The sequence below is a fragment of the Mastigoproctus giganteus genome, chromosome 12 (assembly GCF_048544385.1).
Source record: "Mastigoproctus giganteus isolate SK-2022 chromosome 12, ASM4854438v1, whole genome shotgun sequence".
In the NCBI taxonomy this organism is placed as follows: Eukaryota; Metazoa; Arthropoda; class Arachnida; order Uropygi; family Thelyphonidae; genus Mastigoproctus; species Mastigoproctus giganteus.
Window position 1 is genome coordinate 10962388 of NC_143586.1, and position 19296 is coordinate 10981683.

Sequence of the window (19296 nt, forward strand, 5' to 3'; positions counted from 1 at the left end):
GAAGACAGAGAGTGGTAATCAATGGACACTGCTCATCGTGGACTGATGTTATTAGTGGAGTCCCTCAGGGCTCAGTGTTGGGTCCATTATTGTTTTCTGTATTTATAAATGATATTGATGATGGTATATCGGGATTAATGTCCAAGTTTGCAGACGATACAAAGGTTGGCAGGGTTGTCAAGGACACTACTGACACTATGCTGCTGCAACAGGATCTGGAAAGGTTGAGCAGATGGGCTGAGAGGTGGCAAATGAAGTTTAACATTGACAAATGTAAAGTACTACACATGGGAAACAGCAACCCCAGAGCAACGTATCAACTCTGTGGTACAACACTGACAGTGGTAGAGAATGAAAGGGACTTGGGAGTGGTTGTGCAGGCAGATATGAAGTTCTCTGAGCAGTGCAGACGGGCTGCAAGAGTAGCTCATGGAGTATTGTCAATGATATACAGGAATTTTTCCAGCAGGGATAAGGAGGTGATTATTCCATTGTATAAGGCGGTGGTCAGGCCACACCTAGAGTACTGTATACAGGTCTGGAGGCCTCATTTCAAGAAGGATGTAGAGCTGCTGGAACGAGTACAGAGAAGGGCAACAAGATTAGTGAATGGAACAAAGGGGTGCTCTTACGAAGAACGGCTTAAGTTTTGCAAATTACAGTGTCTGGAGACTAGGCACCAGCGAGGTGATCTGATAGAGGTGTATAAAGCCTTGAATGGTTTAAGCATGCTCAATGCTGATGGGATTCTTCCTCTAGCTCAGAATAATCACCTGAGAGGGCATAAATTCAAATTGAGGAAAGACAGATGTAGGATAGACGTGCGGAAATTTGCCTTTAGCCAGCGGGTGGTTGGTTTGTGGAACAGACTTCCATCCCTTGTGGTGGAGGTTGATAGCCTAAATAAGTTTAAGGCTCAGCTGGACAGGTATTTTGAACGAACGGAGGGGTGAAGTGGAAGTGGTTTTTTTTTTTTTTTTTTTTTTGGCTGATGCTGCATAAGCTTGCTTTCTTGCATCAAATGCCTCTACTAATGCTAATGCTAATGCTAATGCAAAGACTCCCCGTTTTCTATCCCCTTTTCATATATATATATATATATATATATATATATATATATATATATGAAAAGGGGATAGAAAATGATATGCTATATGTAGAAGGGAAATCTCATATTTGTGTTGGGCAGTTTCTTTTGTTTTACAATCGCAGTCATCTAACATAAATCGATACACTTTTACGTATGGAATTTTGAAATGACAGTCAATGTTTATCGGATTCGATTGCGTAAGAAATCACGTCTCTTGTTTTGCTTAATCACCTTTCTCTGACAAAAGTCGCGTTCTCCCCTTGTCGTTCTTCAGGCTATTATGTGTGCACTGCCTGCCTGCCTGCTATCAGGAGAGGAACCTGACGTCACTAATTGACTGGACACTTAACGGAGGTATAATGATTCAACTATCGCATCCCCTGGGGTGATGCTGGTTGCACGTGGAAAACGAAAGTGAATCACAACTAATTCCAATGAAGTGACGCTATTTTAGTTATACAGCCCGTGGAAAAAGTATCGGGCACTTTGAGGAATAAATGCTTCTTAAAAGCGAGCGAAAGGGATAAAAATGATAGCATTTTTACATAGCGAGGATATGCTTGTACGTCAGGTATGATGTCCTAGTGACCTTCTTGAGTATTATCTTCGAGGTCACTTCGGATCTCAAGTTGGAGAAAACATGCTGTCAAAAATTTTTGATGCAGCATTGGCAATACATATCGTGTACTACAACTACAGGTCTTGTTACTTTAAAGTTTGTCCTTAATGTATCTGCGCGCATAGGACAGTAGTAGCGTCACCGTCCTCCCCACACCGGGTGGAAAAGGCCAGGGTTCGAATTCCGTTAATGATGCGAGGAACGTTTATGGGCTCTTTTCACTCCGTGGCTGAGTCAGTCAGTGTCAGGCGGAGATAGCAAATCGACCAGAGAACACGCAATTTATAGTTATAATACACATCCGTATATGAAAAAACTTTCTGGGTGATCCTAATGTAATAGTTTAGTTTATTTTTATCCATAACGTCACCTACGCCACGATAGTGCACACTCAGAAATTGTTCCCTCCAGGTCAGTACACTCTCTACTTACACTCTGCTCACGGCTGTCTTAATGCCAAAGTTGCAACTTTCAACCTCGTTGAATCATCACACTTTTCTTTAGTCACTGCGAAAAACTTGGTACATATTCTATACCATTGGCATCAATACCTAGATCTTTGACAGATAATTTTTCTCTCCATTGGCTTCGCTGTCCCTGGAATTGAACTGGATTTCTGAGTACTAGTGAAAATTTATAGGGACTGTTAAGGTGAAAGAGGCCTATGCGCTCCGGATTCATATTATTGAAATGAAAAAATTATAATCCTCAGAGCGGTTAATACTAGAATATACATATAGAGAACGGTTAGTATACAAAAGAGCTTTCGGCTGGGTAGACAGCCTACTTCAGTTAAACATTAAATGACAGTTAGAATGGAGATGTGCACTGCCAAGTTGGTGCGTGAGGCACGTGGCTAATTGTTTGAGGTTGAAGTTTGTGGCTGTGACGTATGGTGGTGAAGCGGCCAGCGTTTGTCTATGGACAGAATTATTGCTTCTGTGATGGGGTTAACTTTACAACCACTGTTCCTGTTCAAAGAGGTATCAAAGCATTTTATATTTAACGATTCCAACCAGGTGCGCCATAGGTAATGGTGGGACCTGTCCACAACCACGACATCACGGTGTGGGTCAATGTCGTGGTGGGTTGTCCAGACATGCTCGGCAATAGCTGAGTGTTTCACATCTGCCAAACGGATCGCCCTTTTATGTTCTGAGAGACGTTTCTCGAGCCGACGTCCAGTCTCTCCAAAGTAGCAGCTAGTGCAGTCACGGCAAGAGATGCGATAGACCAAACCGCTCTGCAGAAGGGTGGGGACAGGTGTTTTCACGTTGGAAATGAGAGAACGCAGTTTCTTGCCTGGGAGTTGGATGCACTTTATCCCATGTGATTTTAGGATTCTACCGATCTGTTGTGACAGGTTGGGGTAGTATGAGATAAATGCCCTCGTGGATGACTCATCACTGTTCAATTTTCCAAGAGGAAAAATTCCCGTGTTTCGTTGTAATTACTCTGGATATGATTAGCCCCTTTAAAGCCAATGGTTAGGCTGCATAGTGACTACTTCACAGAATGGTATACGGTCTGGTCTGGAACAAATAATATCAATTTTCAGGAGAAAACTGAGGTTATCTGTTTGCCAAAAGAAAACTGTCCAAAACATACACACAATTTGAGTTACATTTTGATGTCTCATAACCTTTGTCGCATTGGTGCCTAACACATATACTTTCACACACACACTTTATCGTCTGACTGGACAATTACCTTTCCCTGTGATTAATTTTTTGTTTCTGGGGGATTAATGTTTTTCACTCCGTGGCTGAGTTAGTCGGTGTTAGGAAAGAACCGCAAGGTTTTTAATCCAATGTTTTTAATCAAGGTTTGCTTTCGTAAAGGCGACTACGATGGACTGAGACAGTATTTAAATTCTATACAGTGGGACCAACTGATGATGTTACCAACAGCAAATTCAAAATGGGAAGCATTCAAAGAACTTATCTTGAAAGCTACTAGGCTTTACATACCAACTAAGAAATATTGTTCAAGGTTTAGGCCTAAGTGGATGTCAGATGAACTAATGAGGCATATGGCAGAGAAGAAAAATGCATGGGATACATACAAATTAACACGTGACACAGAAGCCTATGATAGATACAAGTTGATCTGTAACCAAGTTACAAAGGAGGTTAGGCAGGCGAAGGCAGATTACGAGAAATCTTTGGCAAGGGATGCAAAGAAAAACAGCAAAGAGTTCTTTACATATGTAAACTCTAGAAGGAAGGGGATGAATCAGATTGGTCCACTTGATATCGATGGGTCAACTGTTGATGATCCTGCTCAGGTAACTAACAAACTAAATGAATATTTTGCATCGACATTCACACATGAGGAGTTATTCAGCGAGGGGAATGCCAGAGGTGTATTCAACTCTGGAAGTAAGTTAGAGAATCTTGTAATAACTGAGAGTAAAGTGGAGGAGAAATTGTTGAAGACAAATACATCGTTCTTGACGAATGGCTCCTTAAAACTATTTCTTATACTTCCAAATTGGCATATGCAGACCATCTCACCCTGCTGATCCAGGGCAATTCCCGTACCTCCCTTGAAAGCACTGCCAACTTAGTCATGTCAGATCTCTCTCAATGGTCCACCACAAATAAGTTATCCATATCCTCATCGAAAACTAAAATGATGCTGGTTAAGGGTTCGCTTAATATTTCACGGCCACCTGTTGTAAAACTTCAAAACAAATCACTTTTCATGGTTTCTTCTCTAAAATTTCTTGGTCTGATCATTGATAGTAAACTTACATTTACTAAACACTTGGAAGATGTCTCAGAGAAAGTCAAAAAACTTACCTTCTCACTTCTGCGTCTCTCTAAACAATCTTGGTGTCTTAATTCTCGTTCTCTACGGTTATATTACAAAGCTGTATTTCTACCAATTTGTTCCTATGGCGCGGCCGCCTGGTTCTGGCATGTTAAGAAGGTTTCAGTACGGAATAAACTTCACAGCATTCAACGTAAAATGCTTTTAGCAATGTGCAGGGCCCTGTAGGACTGTGTCTACTCCTGCTTTGCAGGTCCTTAACGGCTGCCTGCCCCTCGATCTCTTTCTTATGTATCGAGGCCTGTGCTTCTACATTAGGCACGCTGTCCCTGTCACCTTTCTTGGCATTACCATCGATGTCACTGTGGATCCTAAGGCAGAGAAAAGACGCTGTTGGAATATTTTGATGCAGAGCTGGCAAGACAGACGGTCCGCTACCTCTAAGGGTCTTGTTACTTTAAAGTTCATTCCTAACGTCACCTTTGCCACGTTAGAGTCCACTCAGAAATAGTTTCATCCTGGTCTGTACACTCTCTACTTACTCTCTGGTCATGGCTCCCTTAATGCCAAACTTGCAACTTTCAACCTTGCTGAATCACCTCTTTGTTCTTGTGCGACCCAGAAGACTGGGAACATATTTTATACCACTGCCATCAATACCAAGATCTTCGACAGAACCTTCTTCTCTCCACCAGTATCACTGTCCAAAATTGGGCAAACAACCACAAGTTAGTCATCTCTGGGGAAAAAACGAAGACTATCCTCCTCAAGGGATCCTTGGACATAAGAAGACCGCCCCAAATTAAAATCTCTGGGCAGACATTGCAACTCAAAACAGAACTAAAATATCTAGGAGTAACCTTCGACTCCCGATTAACATTCTTACCTCATCTTAATTACCTCTCCAACAAAATACGTCGTTATACTGCCATGATCGTAAGAATTAGCAGAGCAGACTGGGGTTTGAAGAGGAGGACTCTCATGCTACTTTACAAAACCATCTTCTTACCAGCTGTGTGCTATGGTGCAGCCGTATGGTTCCCTCGTGCCATCATTGCACATAATAAAGCAAAGCTGCATTCAATTCAACGCAATATCCTACTCACGAAGGAAGATTGAGGTGTATAAAGCCTTGAATGGTTGAACATGCTCAGTGCTGATGGGATTCTTCCTCTCGCTCAGAAAAATCACCTGAGAGGGCATAAATTCAAATTGAAGAAAGACAGATGTAGGACAGCCGTGAGGAAATTTGCCTTTAGCCAGCGGGTGGTTGGTTGGTGGAACAGACTTCCATTCCTTATCGTGTGAGTTGATAGCCTAAATAAGTTTAAGGCTCAGTTGGACAGGTATTTCGAACGAACAGAGGGGTGAAGTGGAAGTGGTTATTTTTATTTATTTATTTTTATTTTATTTTATTTTTTATTTTTTTTGGCTGATGCTGCATAAGCTTGCTTTCTTGCATGAAATGCTTCTACTAATGCTAATCTCCGAACACGTATTTTTTTAAAGCAAAACAGGCAAACCGAACACAGGATACACCTAATTTTAGGACATAATACATATGAATAGAGTAGGTAATGGTATTGAACAAAACAAAGTGCCTATGCAGTATTATAATTATTCTAGTTATAACAAGATGCACTAGCATTAGCATTAGCATTAGTAGAGGCATTTGATGCAAGAAAGCAAGCTTATGCAGCATCAGCCAAAAAAAAAAAAAAAAAAACCACTTCCACTTCACCCCTCTGTTCGTTCAAAATACCTGTCCAGCTGAGCCTTAAACTTATTTAGGCTATCAACCTCCACCACAAGGGATGGAAGTCTGTTCCACCAACCAACCACTCGCTGGCTAAAGGCAAATTTCCGCACGTCTATCCTACATCTGTCTTTCCTCAATTTGAATTTATGCCCTCTCAGGTGATTATTCTGAGCTAGAGGAAGAATCCCATCAGCATTGAGCATGCTTAAACCATTCAAGGCTTTATACACCTCTATCAGATCACCTCGCTGGTGCCTAGTCTCCAGACACTGTAATTTGCAAAACTTAAGCCTTTCTTCGTAAGAGCACCCCTTTGTTCCATTCACTAATCTTGTTGCCCTTCTCTGTACTCGTTCCAGCAGCTCTACATCCTTCTTGAAATGAGGCCTCCAGACCTGTATACAGTACTCTAGGTGTGGCCTGACCATCGCCTTATACAATTATAATTATTATTATAGTTATAACAAGATGCATTATTATGACATTCTAGTACAGTACAGCGAATGGCTGTCTTGTTGGGCGTTTTGTAGGCCTATGAATTAGCCAATTTTACTCTTTCATAGTGAGGTGGCGTAGTAACCCTTTTATTGCTAATCATTTCTTTCGTCTTGTTGAAAGTTGCCTGAGTTATACGTAAGTATTGTTGTAAGTTTATATATTTTATTATATCCCGGTAATCTTTACCGTTGAGTTCTCTGCATTAATTTATATAAAAGCTCCCATTATTGTTTGTTAATAGTGAAGTGTTATTTAAATTAAAATTGCATTAATATAAAGAATTTTGTATAATCAAAACCACGTTGCTACTTATGAATGCTGGCTCAAATGGCGAGTTACACTTTGTCATTGTGCTCAAAATGAGGAGCGATAGAAGTGTGAAACCACAAAAGTTAAAATGTTTAATGATCATTCCAGTTGTTGGGAATAATATTCTGCTCTTTGTTGAGGAAGATTCAATTAAGTTTTCTAGTAATTGCACTTTTTCAATAAGTTATTGCCAAGTATTGAATTATTGTTCAGACAAAATGAGTTCGTATGAACCAACGAAGAGAAAAGGAAAATTCACAATAGGAAAAATGTTTACCGTGAGCTGATATAAGCTTACCCTTACACGAAGTCTTTGTGTTATGAAATTTGGTATGAGTAAATATATACTGGACCATATAAGAAAGGTGGCAGGGATTTGATTAGTATCCTGGCCATTTAGTCAAATTTTCAAAAATTCTGGTTAAGAGCACCTAACATTTACATAGAAATCACAAAATAATTTTTTGTGAAAATGAAGTTTCTGTAAAAGAATATTTGTACCTCCTGGTTTTAATGCAGATGTGGCAAAATAGGTTAGGTTATGTAATATATATACAGGGTGTCCAGAAAAAATGTATACACACTTTGATTGTTAATAATTTCAGTGTTTATTTTCATAAATTCAATATTATAATTTTATAAGGAAGAAAAAATGTGAGAAAAAAGTGTGCATTAACGCAAGTGTTCAAATTGTCCTCCATTCCCATCCAGGCATCATTGTCATCGTCGAGAAACTGAAGGTGCATACATCACCTAAGATATCTCTTTATTGCTGCACATTCTGCTTCAATAGCTTGCCGTAATTCAGCTATTGTTGCTAGTTTTGTGGCATAAACTTTATCTTTGAGCTATCCCCATAAATAAAAATCCAATGGTGTTAGATCCAGCTAATGCAGGTAGAACTCAATGCTGCCTCTTTGTCCAATCCATCTGTTTGGGAAAGTTTCATCCAGATAAGCCCCAACATTATGATGAAAATGGGGAGGTGCCCTAGTGTGTTGGAGGTGTTGCACGAGGGGTGACTTGAATGGGTAGTCGCCAAATATTATTAGTTTCAACAGTCTCTCAGAATGTGCACAACTCACTGTTTCTACCAAGAATTTTATGGTGAGAAGACTATGAGTCTTCTCACCATAAAATTCATCATCATCCTCCAATAGCTGACGAATGTGTGGGACGATTGATTCCTGAAGCAAGTTGAGGTAAGCAGTACCAGTAATAGTTGAATCAAAAAAGAATGGTCCAATCAAACCAAAGGATGATAATTCACACCACACCACACTGTAATGCCTGGTAAATTCAAATGTTTCTCAGTAATGTGTGGATTCTCGGTTGCCCAGGTTCGATCAATTGTGGCAATTAATGCACCATTCAACTTGAATGTTGCCTCATCACTCCAAACAATCTTATTGGCAAACAGTGTCCTCTGCAGATTTTCTTAAAAACCACTTGGAAAATTCAAACCTACGATCAAGATCATCTTTGTTCAGAGCCTGCACTAATCTTGGAATGTACCTTTACCATTTTGCACGCTTTAAAATGTTATGCACACTGGATTTTGGGGATTGCTGTTTCATGAGTAGCTTTTACAGATTTCCTTGGTGTTTGTCAGTAAAGTTCCAGCACCTCTTGTGGGCTCGTGGATGTGCGAGGTCTTCCTGATATGTTGCCTGTGTATGTTTTGCACAGTGCCATCCTCTTCAAACTTATCATGAAATTGTGCGACTCATTGATGGTTCGGTGTGGTATGCACTCCTAAACTGTCATTGATATTTTCTGACTTCCGATACCAGTTCAACACATAAGTCTGGTTTTCTCCATTATTACCACCAACTTGCAACAGAAAAAGAAAAAAGGTTACTGAGTTATGGGCTGATAAAGTGTGTATACATTTTTTTTCAACACCCTGTATATACCCCCATGCACAACTACAATGGAGCATGAGGATTGCAGAGAACAGTTGGCTGTGAGTGCTAGGCACTTCTTACAACACAGTGTCAACAGTTTCAGAAAGGCAAATTTGTAATCCTTGTTCTGACAATGTGCACGTGAAAAATGTCACAACCTAGTAAAGGGTTTGTAATATGCTCATTTATTAAAATTATTTATTGCGGTGTGTAAATTGTTAGAATAGTTTTTCTTGACGAGTTCTATTAATGGTTTACAAATATGGTATTTCAGTTTTATTACTTATATCTATGCTTTCTTTTAATTTGCTGAATACATGATGAGCACTCCCAATCACAGATTCTCTCTCTCTCTCTCTCTCTATATATATATATATATATATATATATATATACACACACACACACACACACACTCACATACACCCTCAACTAGCCATTTAATATAATTTTCTACAATGACATAAGAAATTGTTCCTCCTCACAGTCCTTTTCCTGGAATCCTAACTTACGTGAGTAGTGAGAGAACCCTGATTAGAAAGCATTGGATACTTAGAGTGAAAACTCTCTCCAAAATGGACACCGTTGGGTCAGAAGAAAGTGTCCACTATAGTGAGGTGTTTTCGTCTTTAGTAAAAATGGATATAAATGGCTTAATTTAGAATGTTACATCTTGACAATTTACTTATCTTTCACAAGATACATCATATACTAGTTTTGTTCCATATTCATTTTTTGTGTAATAGAATACAAAACTATTATAAAAAAGAAATACTATTTACCATAGAGGAAGGTAGCCAACTAGAGGTTATGATTTGAATTCATTCAAATCATAAGCTCTAGTTTGGCTACCTTCCTCTATGGTAAATAATATTTCTTTTTTATAATAGTTTTGTATAACCATGTTTGTTTAATTGTAATAATGTTACTTTTGGTACAGATGTAACATGGTCCATTGCATCTCTGATTTCTGTGGCGTTCTGCCTCATTTTCTTTAGTAGAAAGCAAACTTATACAGCATCAAAAAAAACACATTAAAATAAAAAGCTACACACTTGATCCCTCCATACCCTCTGTGAATTTATCTAGTTCCTGAGTTTATTCAAACCACCCACTTCCACAACAACAGATGGAACCCTCTTCCAGCAATCAAACACCTGCTGGCTGAGGGCAATCTTCCACACATCTATCCTCCAACTAACCTTCTTTGTCTTGAATTATGCCCCCTTGTCTGTAGTCTCAGCAAGAGGAAGAATTCCATTAACATTTAACTTACTCAATTCATTCAGTCAGATCTCCCCACAATTGCCTAGTGTCGGGATGATCCAATCTGCAGAATGGAAGCCTTTTTTGGTAAGAGCACCCTTTTGTTACATTCACCAATCTGGTTGCCCTTCTCTGTACCCATACCAGCAGATCTACATCCTTCCTAAAATGAGGCCTCCAGACCTACCCACCCACCCACAGTACTCAAGATGCAGCCCAACCTTAGCCTTATACAGAGGGGGGGAATAATCATTGACAAACCCCCATGAACTGTTCTGGCAGCCTGTCTGCACTTCCTAGATAATTTCATATCTGACTGCACAATTACCCCCAGGTCTGTCTGTAGTGATTTAATGCATAGGGTATTCTGGTTTCATTTATTATTGTTTTCATTTTGAGGACAATGTTTGCCATTTCCATTCTGATCTTATCTTTTACCTTCTCCGATGGAAAAGTACTAAAAAGAGTTTAGGTTCGAAATTTACTAGACGAACAGGTTAGTGCAAAGCATAGTTTTTGTTACATCTCATGTTGTGAATGCCTTCAGGGGTACCTACCCAACTAATATGAGGCCAACAAGTTTCAAATTGGTGCCGTCTGGGTGGTATCTGCTGAGAATAAGTAACATTTGTCTTCTCTACTGGCAAAGCTTTGCTTATTTGATGTAGTGCAAACAATGCCGTTTCACTTACTTTGGTGATTTATTACAAACCAAAATGACGTTTGTACTAACTTGTTCATCTTTTACCTTTCTTAAATTGAAAGACATAACCGAATTTAAGTTACCATAGGTACTACAGGATAACACATTTTTAAACCAGCATATATTTCCCGCCCATCTGTAATTTTTGGTGGGGGGCATCAACTTTTTTTATCTAGGGGTCAAAACGTATTTCTAACTAAAATATAATTTTTGAATATAGAATACCATTCATACTACAGGATATGGTTATAATATTTTTAACTACTGAGCAATACAAAAAATCAATACAAAGCAATACAAAAAATCAAATATTCCTAAGAGAATTTCAAGTCACTGGGAATATATATATTTTGTAACATACTAGTTTTGAACTTGGAGGATGCTAAACACTTTGAGCTGCTTGTTGGCCACATCAATTTTATTTGCTATTTTCACCACATTGAAGTTTAGTTTTTATACTTAGTCTTGACTACAAATGATCATAAATCCATTTCTGGCCAAAAAAAGCCATAATCATCACAAACTTTTCATCTTCTGGTGTCAACAGTTTTGTTCCTATAGTGTCATTTATTTCTCCCCTAAATATAAACTATTTTGTCTATGACTACATTAACCTCAGATATTAAGAGTATAAGCTTTACGCTTCAATTACCCTACCCCTACATTAAATGGCTAAGTGCCTAATTATCACAAACTGCCTCCTCAACTTCTAATCCTGAATGTATTATGATTCTAATATATTATGGCAAAATTAAAATTCTCACTATCTTTTATTTTATTCATCTAGAAATGGCGGACCCAGCTCCAGCCGGTGGTGGTGGTGGCGGCGGCGGCGGTGGAGGAGGAGGAGGTGGTGGTGGAGGAGGAGGAGGAGGAAGGGGTGGTTTTCGTGGTGGATTTGGAGGTGGAGGCCGTGGTCGTGGTCGAGGAAGAGGTAGAGGTAGAGGACGTGGCCGCGGGCGAGGAAAGGAAGGAGAGAAGGAGTGGATACCAGTGACAAAATTAGGAAGGCTTGTGAAGGATGGGAAAATAAAAACAATTGAAGATATTTATTTGTTCTCACTTCCAATCAAGGTATTTGCATTTTGTATATGAATTTCAATTTGTAAGGTGAATTGCTGGGGTGTTATTAGTGTCAAATGATGCAAGAAAGCAAGATAAAATCAGATTAGAAAAAAAAAAAAAAAAAAACTTTCCATATCACCTTGCCCAACTCATTTATAATTTGTGTAGGTCTCTCTTAAAGTTTTTTAAACTACCCTGCTTCCACAACACCAGATGGAAGAGACACATCTATTCTGCAACCATTCTTCCTTGGTTTAAATTTGTCCAGACATATGTTGTCTGAGCAAGAGGAATAATGCCATCAGCATTTGGCTTACTCAATCCGTTCAAAGCCTTAAAACCCTCATTCACATCTTCTCACAGGTGCCTAGTTTCTAGGCACTGCAGTTTGCAGAATTGAAGCCTTTCTTGATAAGTGTGCCCTTTTGTATTAAAATTCCATCCATCTTCCATCTTAAGACTGTCATCTTAAAATAAGACTTCCAGACCTATATGCAAAAGGTGGCCTAACCATTACCTTATACAAAGAGATAATCATCTCCTTATCCCAGCTGGAAAAATTCCTATATATCTATGATAAAACCCATAAACTGCCCTGGCAACCTGTCTGCAGTGTTGTTCTCTCCAGAAAATTTTGCCAGCCGTGTGGCATTATGAAGTAGCCTGGTGGTGAAGTATAATACTTCGCAATATTATAAAATTTTCTGTTATTTATAAATGTGACTGAAGCGATCCAAAACAAATTAATTGCATAATTTAATGTTATATGCTCCTGTCGCATAGCATGTTCAAATTAATATTGATTGAGAGCAGTGAGCAGTGCCAAACGGTACCACGAGAATCGCTTAAATTTTAGCCGGGCAGCGCACCCATTTGATAGGTTCTGGGGCGAACACTGTCTGCACTGTTCAGAGAGCTTCATGTCCTACTGCACAGTTCTGTTTTTCATTCTTCACTACTGGCAGTGTGGAACCACGTGGTTGGTATGTTATTCTGTGATTATTAATACTCGTGCAGTACTTTTTATTATTTGTGATATTCTCATTAAGTCTGTGAATTTGTTACTTGACCTTTGTAGTTGCTTAAGAAACCACAGCTGACTTCTGAGGTTATTGTGTTATCTCGATAAGAACATTAGAATTTTGCTGGCATTGTGTTGTATTGATGAGAACATTCAACTTCTGCTGCCATTATTATAGTATTGATATAGGTGAAACTTGGACGTTTTCTACATAGTTTTCTGAAAATACATATTTTGTACTGCTGTTGAGTGACATTAGTGTTATTCTTTATGATCTTGTTGGTTTAAATTACATTTAAGACCGGAGCAGTAAAACAAACGGACTCAAAGTAGTAGGACTGCTTTGGTTCAGGGAAGTACTTCTGAATTCTGAAGGCAGTTCTCCTGTAAAACAGGATTATGTTATAGTATTACCTATGCTCCCTTTGTGAAGCCTCTAGCAGTGACATGATGCAGACATAGGGGATGCTTTTATGTGTGTTTGTTGCATAGAGGATGAGGAGGTTAAATGCAAACTTGGTGTTCTGATGGGATTATATGAGGGCTTGAAGAAGAGGGTTGCTGCCCTTGAAGGATTAAGAGAGACCCCTCAAGCAGTTATCTACCCATTCCAACTCTTTGAGTCCTTGATCCATCATAAAAACAACACAAAAACGTCTTCTGCAGCAGAGTCCCTTAGGCCCACAGGAAGCAGCTGTAGTTTGTGATTGATTGTCAGAGAAGTGGGAAATACGGGAAATATATTTGCAAAAAAAAAGGACAGGTGGCCAGGATGTCTGACAGGGAAGATTATGCAAAGCAGCTACTATCCTTTGCTTTTTCAACATATCATTAGTGTCAGTCTTGCACACTAATGATATGAAGGGTAGGAGATGAGGATTTAATTAACAAATACATAGCAATCTTGAGAAAAAGTCACGAGTTAGGATTTAAATTGGAAGTGTCTGCAGTCCAGCCCAGACAAGGTAGGAGGGAGTACATGACCGAGAGCTTTGTAAATCATTTCAGCCTTGGAGATTAATTCTTGGAGATAAGCACAGACCAGGGTGAGATCTTGGAGGCTCTTGGGTTAGAATTTATCTCACCCTGGTCTGTGCTTATTAACAGAAGGGAGTATTTCTACAGAGATGGGATATTTGTTAATATTATCATGGTTTGGAAAACTGCTGGCCTGTGGTGATACTTAGACTAATAGATTAACACAGTGGTTTTCAACCTTTTTTTTTTTTTTTTAATAAATGCACCCCTAAGTCATTTATTTTATTTTGCGGCACCCTACTCAATTTTCTGCCTGTTAGATCTGATTCTTTCTCTGTGTATATATAATATTAAAAAATATACAGGGTGTCTCAAAAATACACGGCATAACTTCGGGAATGAGTTCCTCATATGTGGACAATAAAAATGTTTTATATCAACATAGTTCCGGAAATTCTTGGTTCCCGAGTTATTAACCGGAATGTCTTATCTCTCGCAGGTGATTTCCTTCACCACAAGGTACTGACAGAATCTGGTGGTTTTCCATTCCGACCATGTATTCAAACAGGAGCAAGCAGATATGCACTTTATGTACGGTTTGGTGGACGGCAATGCTCTGGATGCTCATCGTTTGTACCACGAAAGGTTCCCAGAACGAAGATGTCTAGGCAAGAAAACGTTTGAGGGTATTCATCGCCACCTTTGTGAACATGGGACCTTTACACCTCGTTCTGCCGACAGAGGATGATCGCGATCTACGACTCCTGATGTAGAGGAGGAGATTCCCTGCCATTCCTGGAATCAGCACACGCAGAATAGCCATGCAACTGGCTGTTCAACGTTTGACTATTTGTAGTGTTACGAGAACACCAACTGTATCCTTACCATCTGCAACGGGTACAGGCCTTGTCACCAGCAGATTGCCATGCATGAATAATGTTCTGCCAGTGGTTCTTGCAGCAGTGTGGTACAACTCCTCACTTTTCTGCCTTAGTGATATTCACAGATGAAGCGCAGTTCACACGAGACGGAATCCAAAACTTTCACAATCAGCATGTATGGGCTGAGGAAAACCCACATGGAATTCTTCCGTCACATCACCAACAGTGGTTCAGCCTCAACATCTGGGTGGGTGTTTTTGGTGATAAGTTATTTGGGCCCCCATGTACTTCCAACCAAACTCACAGGGCAGGCATACAGAAACGTTCTAGAAAACAACATGCCTGATTTCTTGGAGACAATATGAAAATGCCAGGAATTTGGCATTGTCTTCGCAAGTCCATGAGAGGTCGATGTGAGGCCTGTATTCAGGCAGAAGGTGGACATTTTGAACAATTACTATAAGGTGATGTGAACAGTTAAGCGTCATAGACAGACCTTCAAAACTCGGAAACCAAGCCTTTCCGGAACTATGTTGACATGAAATATTTTTATTGTCTATGTATGAGGAACTCATTCCTGAAGTTATGCCGTGTATTTTTGAGACACTCTGTATATGTTGTGATAGTTATTACAATAATATAATTATAAAAATTACATTTCATAATACAAATTTATACAATATATAATAATTTTATTCTTTATATAGAGGTAATAAGAAAACATCAATTATAGATCACTACAAAATTAAAGATACTGTACACCTTTTTATAAGGAAATAAACATATAAATTTTTAAAAAAATAATAAGTTTAAGTAACTTAAACTCAAATTACGTGGCACCCTGGTTGAAAACCACTAGATTAACAGTAGCTGTAGGCAGATGTTCCAAGTTATTCTAGGCGCCTCCGTAGCCAGGTGGGAAGGAGCAGCAGTGCGTAGCACACGCTTCTTGATTAGACCGGGGTTCGAGCCCGTCACCACCAAATACGAAGGATGCAGAAAGGTCACGAAATGACCACCGCATATCCCGGAGCAATATGGCCTTAGTTGCTAATGCTCCTAAAAATCAAATAACAATCAATCAACAATCCAAGTTATTCTTGGACTGCTTCTGTTAGAACATGCAGCAGTCGAGAAAGCAAGGTGTTGGAATTCATGGTTTCTTAAATACCAAGATTTAGATGTGTATAGTGGATACATTGACTGTATTAGGATAACTAAGAGTAAGAACACTTGCTAGAAGCACAATAAATAAATTTGAATTTGAAGTATTGAAAAAAATCAACTGCAGACATTGTGGGGATATCAGAGACATGGTGTCACTCTGATATAAGGGAATCACAATTGAATATGGGGAGTATAATGTCAATAGAAATGACAAGCAAGACTTGGGGAGGGGGGTCATGGTCTTAGTTAAAAGCACAAAATCTGAAGCAGTGCATACAGTGGATGGGTGGCCGCTGTAGTGCTGAGTCAGTTTGGTGTGGCATAAGCACTGGGAAAACAAAAATGAGAGCAGTGGATGGAATCCGTCTAGTTATTAAAGCAGGCAGCAAAATAGATAAGGTTACCTTTATCCATGATTGAAAGCATGATCCCTGGATTTAGCGGAAATCAGTATGGAAGGAATGGAGATGTGCAAATGTATCTCAATTCACAAAGGGTGGCATGAGTGCTTACAGGCCTGTTAAATTGACTTATTTTCCAGGGAAAATAATGTTTAAAGAAGTAAAACGGGATCATCTAAACCAGGCCTGGGCAAACTGCAGGCCGCATGCAGCTCGCCGCACATTTTTGTTCGGCCTGTGAGCTTTAATTGTATTTTTGAAAAAAGTTTACTTATTTTATGCCTTTTGCGATGCCGTTTTGAAAAATAAATTTGTATGTGTAATACAATATAGAATTTGTCAACTTGTAAATTGTTTTATCATCTCTGTATTGTTCAAATTGTGGTTGAAATTGTGCGCAAACCGGAGCGAGCCAACGGGCGCTTTTATAATGGTATAATTTGCGATTATAAACTAACTGCACAGAACTATGATAACAGACAGCCGGTGATTACGACAGTGGCTTTGCTGCGGTGGTGGAGTAATAGGATAGGACTGCTGACTGGCTGCAGTTCCAATCTGTTTTCGTTGACGGTCATCCTGCAGTTAGTTTTTTTGCGTTATCTTCGGTTATCATCTTGGTGCCAGTAGCGATAAAAATAATATTTATGCCCTTTTAAAAATGAATAAAAACGAAAAATTCAACAAGAGCATCGTGTCTTCAATGAAGAGTGGAACACAAAATATTTTTTTGCTAACATAAATAACAAGACTATTTGTCTCATCTGCTGGGAGAGTGTCTTAATGTTGAAAGAGTACAATATTAAAAGACATTTCACTACTAAACATTCCGAATATGGTGCCAATTTAATTCCGGAAGCGAGAAAGAAAACTGCTGATGGATTGATTCAAAATTTATCTAGACAACAAAATGTGTTTACGTGGCTAACTAAGGAACAAGAAGCTATTGTAGAGGCAAGTTTTGTTATTTCTCATATAATTGCAAAAAGCAACAAGCGTTTTTTCTGATGGAGGCTATATTAAAGAATGTATGACTGAAACTTTGGAATTATATGTCCTGACATTAAACACAAATTTGAGAATATAAGTTTATCTCGGTGAACTGTAGTAAGAAGAATTGAATGTATCAATACAAATTTGAATGAGCAATTATTATCAGTATTAGAATCCATAACATGGTACTCGATAGCTCTCGACGAAAGTAATGACCAAAAGAATACTGCACAGTTATTAATTTTCATACGTGGATGTACCTCTAATTTTGAAATTATTGAAGAGCTTCTTTCAATGGAATCTCTTAAAGATCAAATAACGGGAGCTGATATATTTGAAAAAGTTTAAAAATGCTTAACAAGATATAATTTACAATGGAACAAAATGGTAAGCGTAGCAACTGATGGAGCAAGTTTGACAGGTAAAAATGTTGGAGCATTAAAGAAAATTCAGGATAAAATTTGTGAAAATTACCCTGATTATAATTTAATTACAATTCATTGTATTATACATCAACAAGTATTATGTAAAAATGTGTTAAAAGTTGAACATGTCGCATCTTGTATTAGTAAATTAACTAGTAAATTTAATATGATCGAGGGGCCTGAAACACAGACAATTTGTTAATTTTCTTCAAGATATTGAATCTGAGTACACAGATATTCCTTATTATAGCAAATTAACTGATAATAACTGGATTTGTGAATTTGCATTTACCCTGATACTTTCAACACCGTGTTAAAAGGGAAAAATTTATACGCCCATGATATGGTAAAAGGTTTGAATGGATTTCAATTAAAACTCCAGTTGTTCCTTCGACATTTATTGATTAACAAGGTAGACCACTTTCCAACCACGAAGTTGTTGAAGATTCCAGAAAGTAAATTTGGAAAATATTGTGAAATTATCAATACTTTGAATGACGACTTTTCACGAAGATTTGGCGACTTCCGAAAAATTGAGACAAGTTTGGCAATAGTGCGTGACCCATCAACCTACATATGTGAACAAACATTTTCCATCATGAATCTAAATAAAAATTCTTTACGATTATCACCGATGAACATTTACAAGCAGTTTTAAGAATCTCGACTACCAAATTAACACCCAAAATTTAAAAAATGTTAAAAGATGTAAAACAGTTCCATTCATCTCATTAAATTCTTGGTTGTTAGAGAATAATTTTTTTTTTATGTTGTATTTCTTCATTATAGCAAATAATATATATCTAAAAATAGTATTTTACGTGCGGCCCGCCTTCTTTTTGAATTCCTAATGTGGCCCTTCAGCCAAAAAGTTTGCTCATGCCTGATCTAAACTGTAATGCAGTTATACAGTAATAACAACATAGGTTTGTTAAGGAGAGATCTTGTTTGTCTAGTCTGATTGGATACCAGTAGGTATGTGTACTTACTGGTATCCAAGTACACAGAGGCCTCCATAGCTGAGTGGTCAGGAGCGGGAGTGCAGTAGCATACTCTCTTTGAGTAGACTGGGGTTCAAGCCCTTGACTGCTAAATACGGTCAATCTGCCAACCTGCACCGGACCAGCATGGCAGATTATGGTCCATTTCCCTCAATGAATTGTTGAGGTGGCTTCCATCCTGCAGGTTTTTTTTTTTTTTTTGGGTACACAGTAACACGATGTAACTGGATGAAAAAAATAATTTGACATCATTTACTTAGATTTCAGTTAAGGTTTTGATACTGTTGCACATAAAAGACATATCTAGATTGGAGCAGAGTGACATTAAGGACAAGTTGCTTAAAGGCAAAGTAGGAGAAGACAATGGTATAATGGGCTACTCTTTGTGGGACTAATGTTATTATTGGAGTCCTCCAGGGTTCACTACCAGGCCCATTGT

At 38.6% G+C, this 19296-nt stretch overlaps 1 protein-coding gene across 1 annotated transcript in view; it reads left to right on the forward strand.

The window, feature by feature from the left end:
- The first annotated feature begins 1619 nt into the window (after nt 1–1619).
- LOC150076680 (small ribosomal subunit protein uS5-like) overlaps nt 1620–19296 on the forward strand; it is a 32277-nt gene continuing 14600 nt past the window's right edge. The window contains exon 1 of the mRNA XM_090386607.1: nt 1620–1661. Within this exon, the coding sequence (XP_090242733.1) occupies nt 1620–1661 (42 nt within the window). The remainder of the gene's footprint in view (nt 1662–19296) is intronic.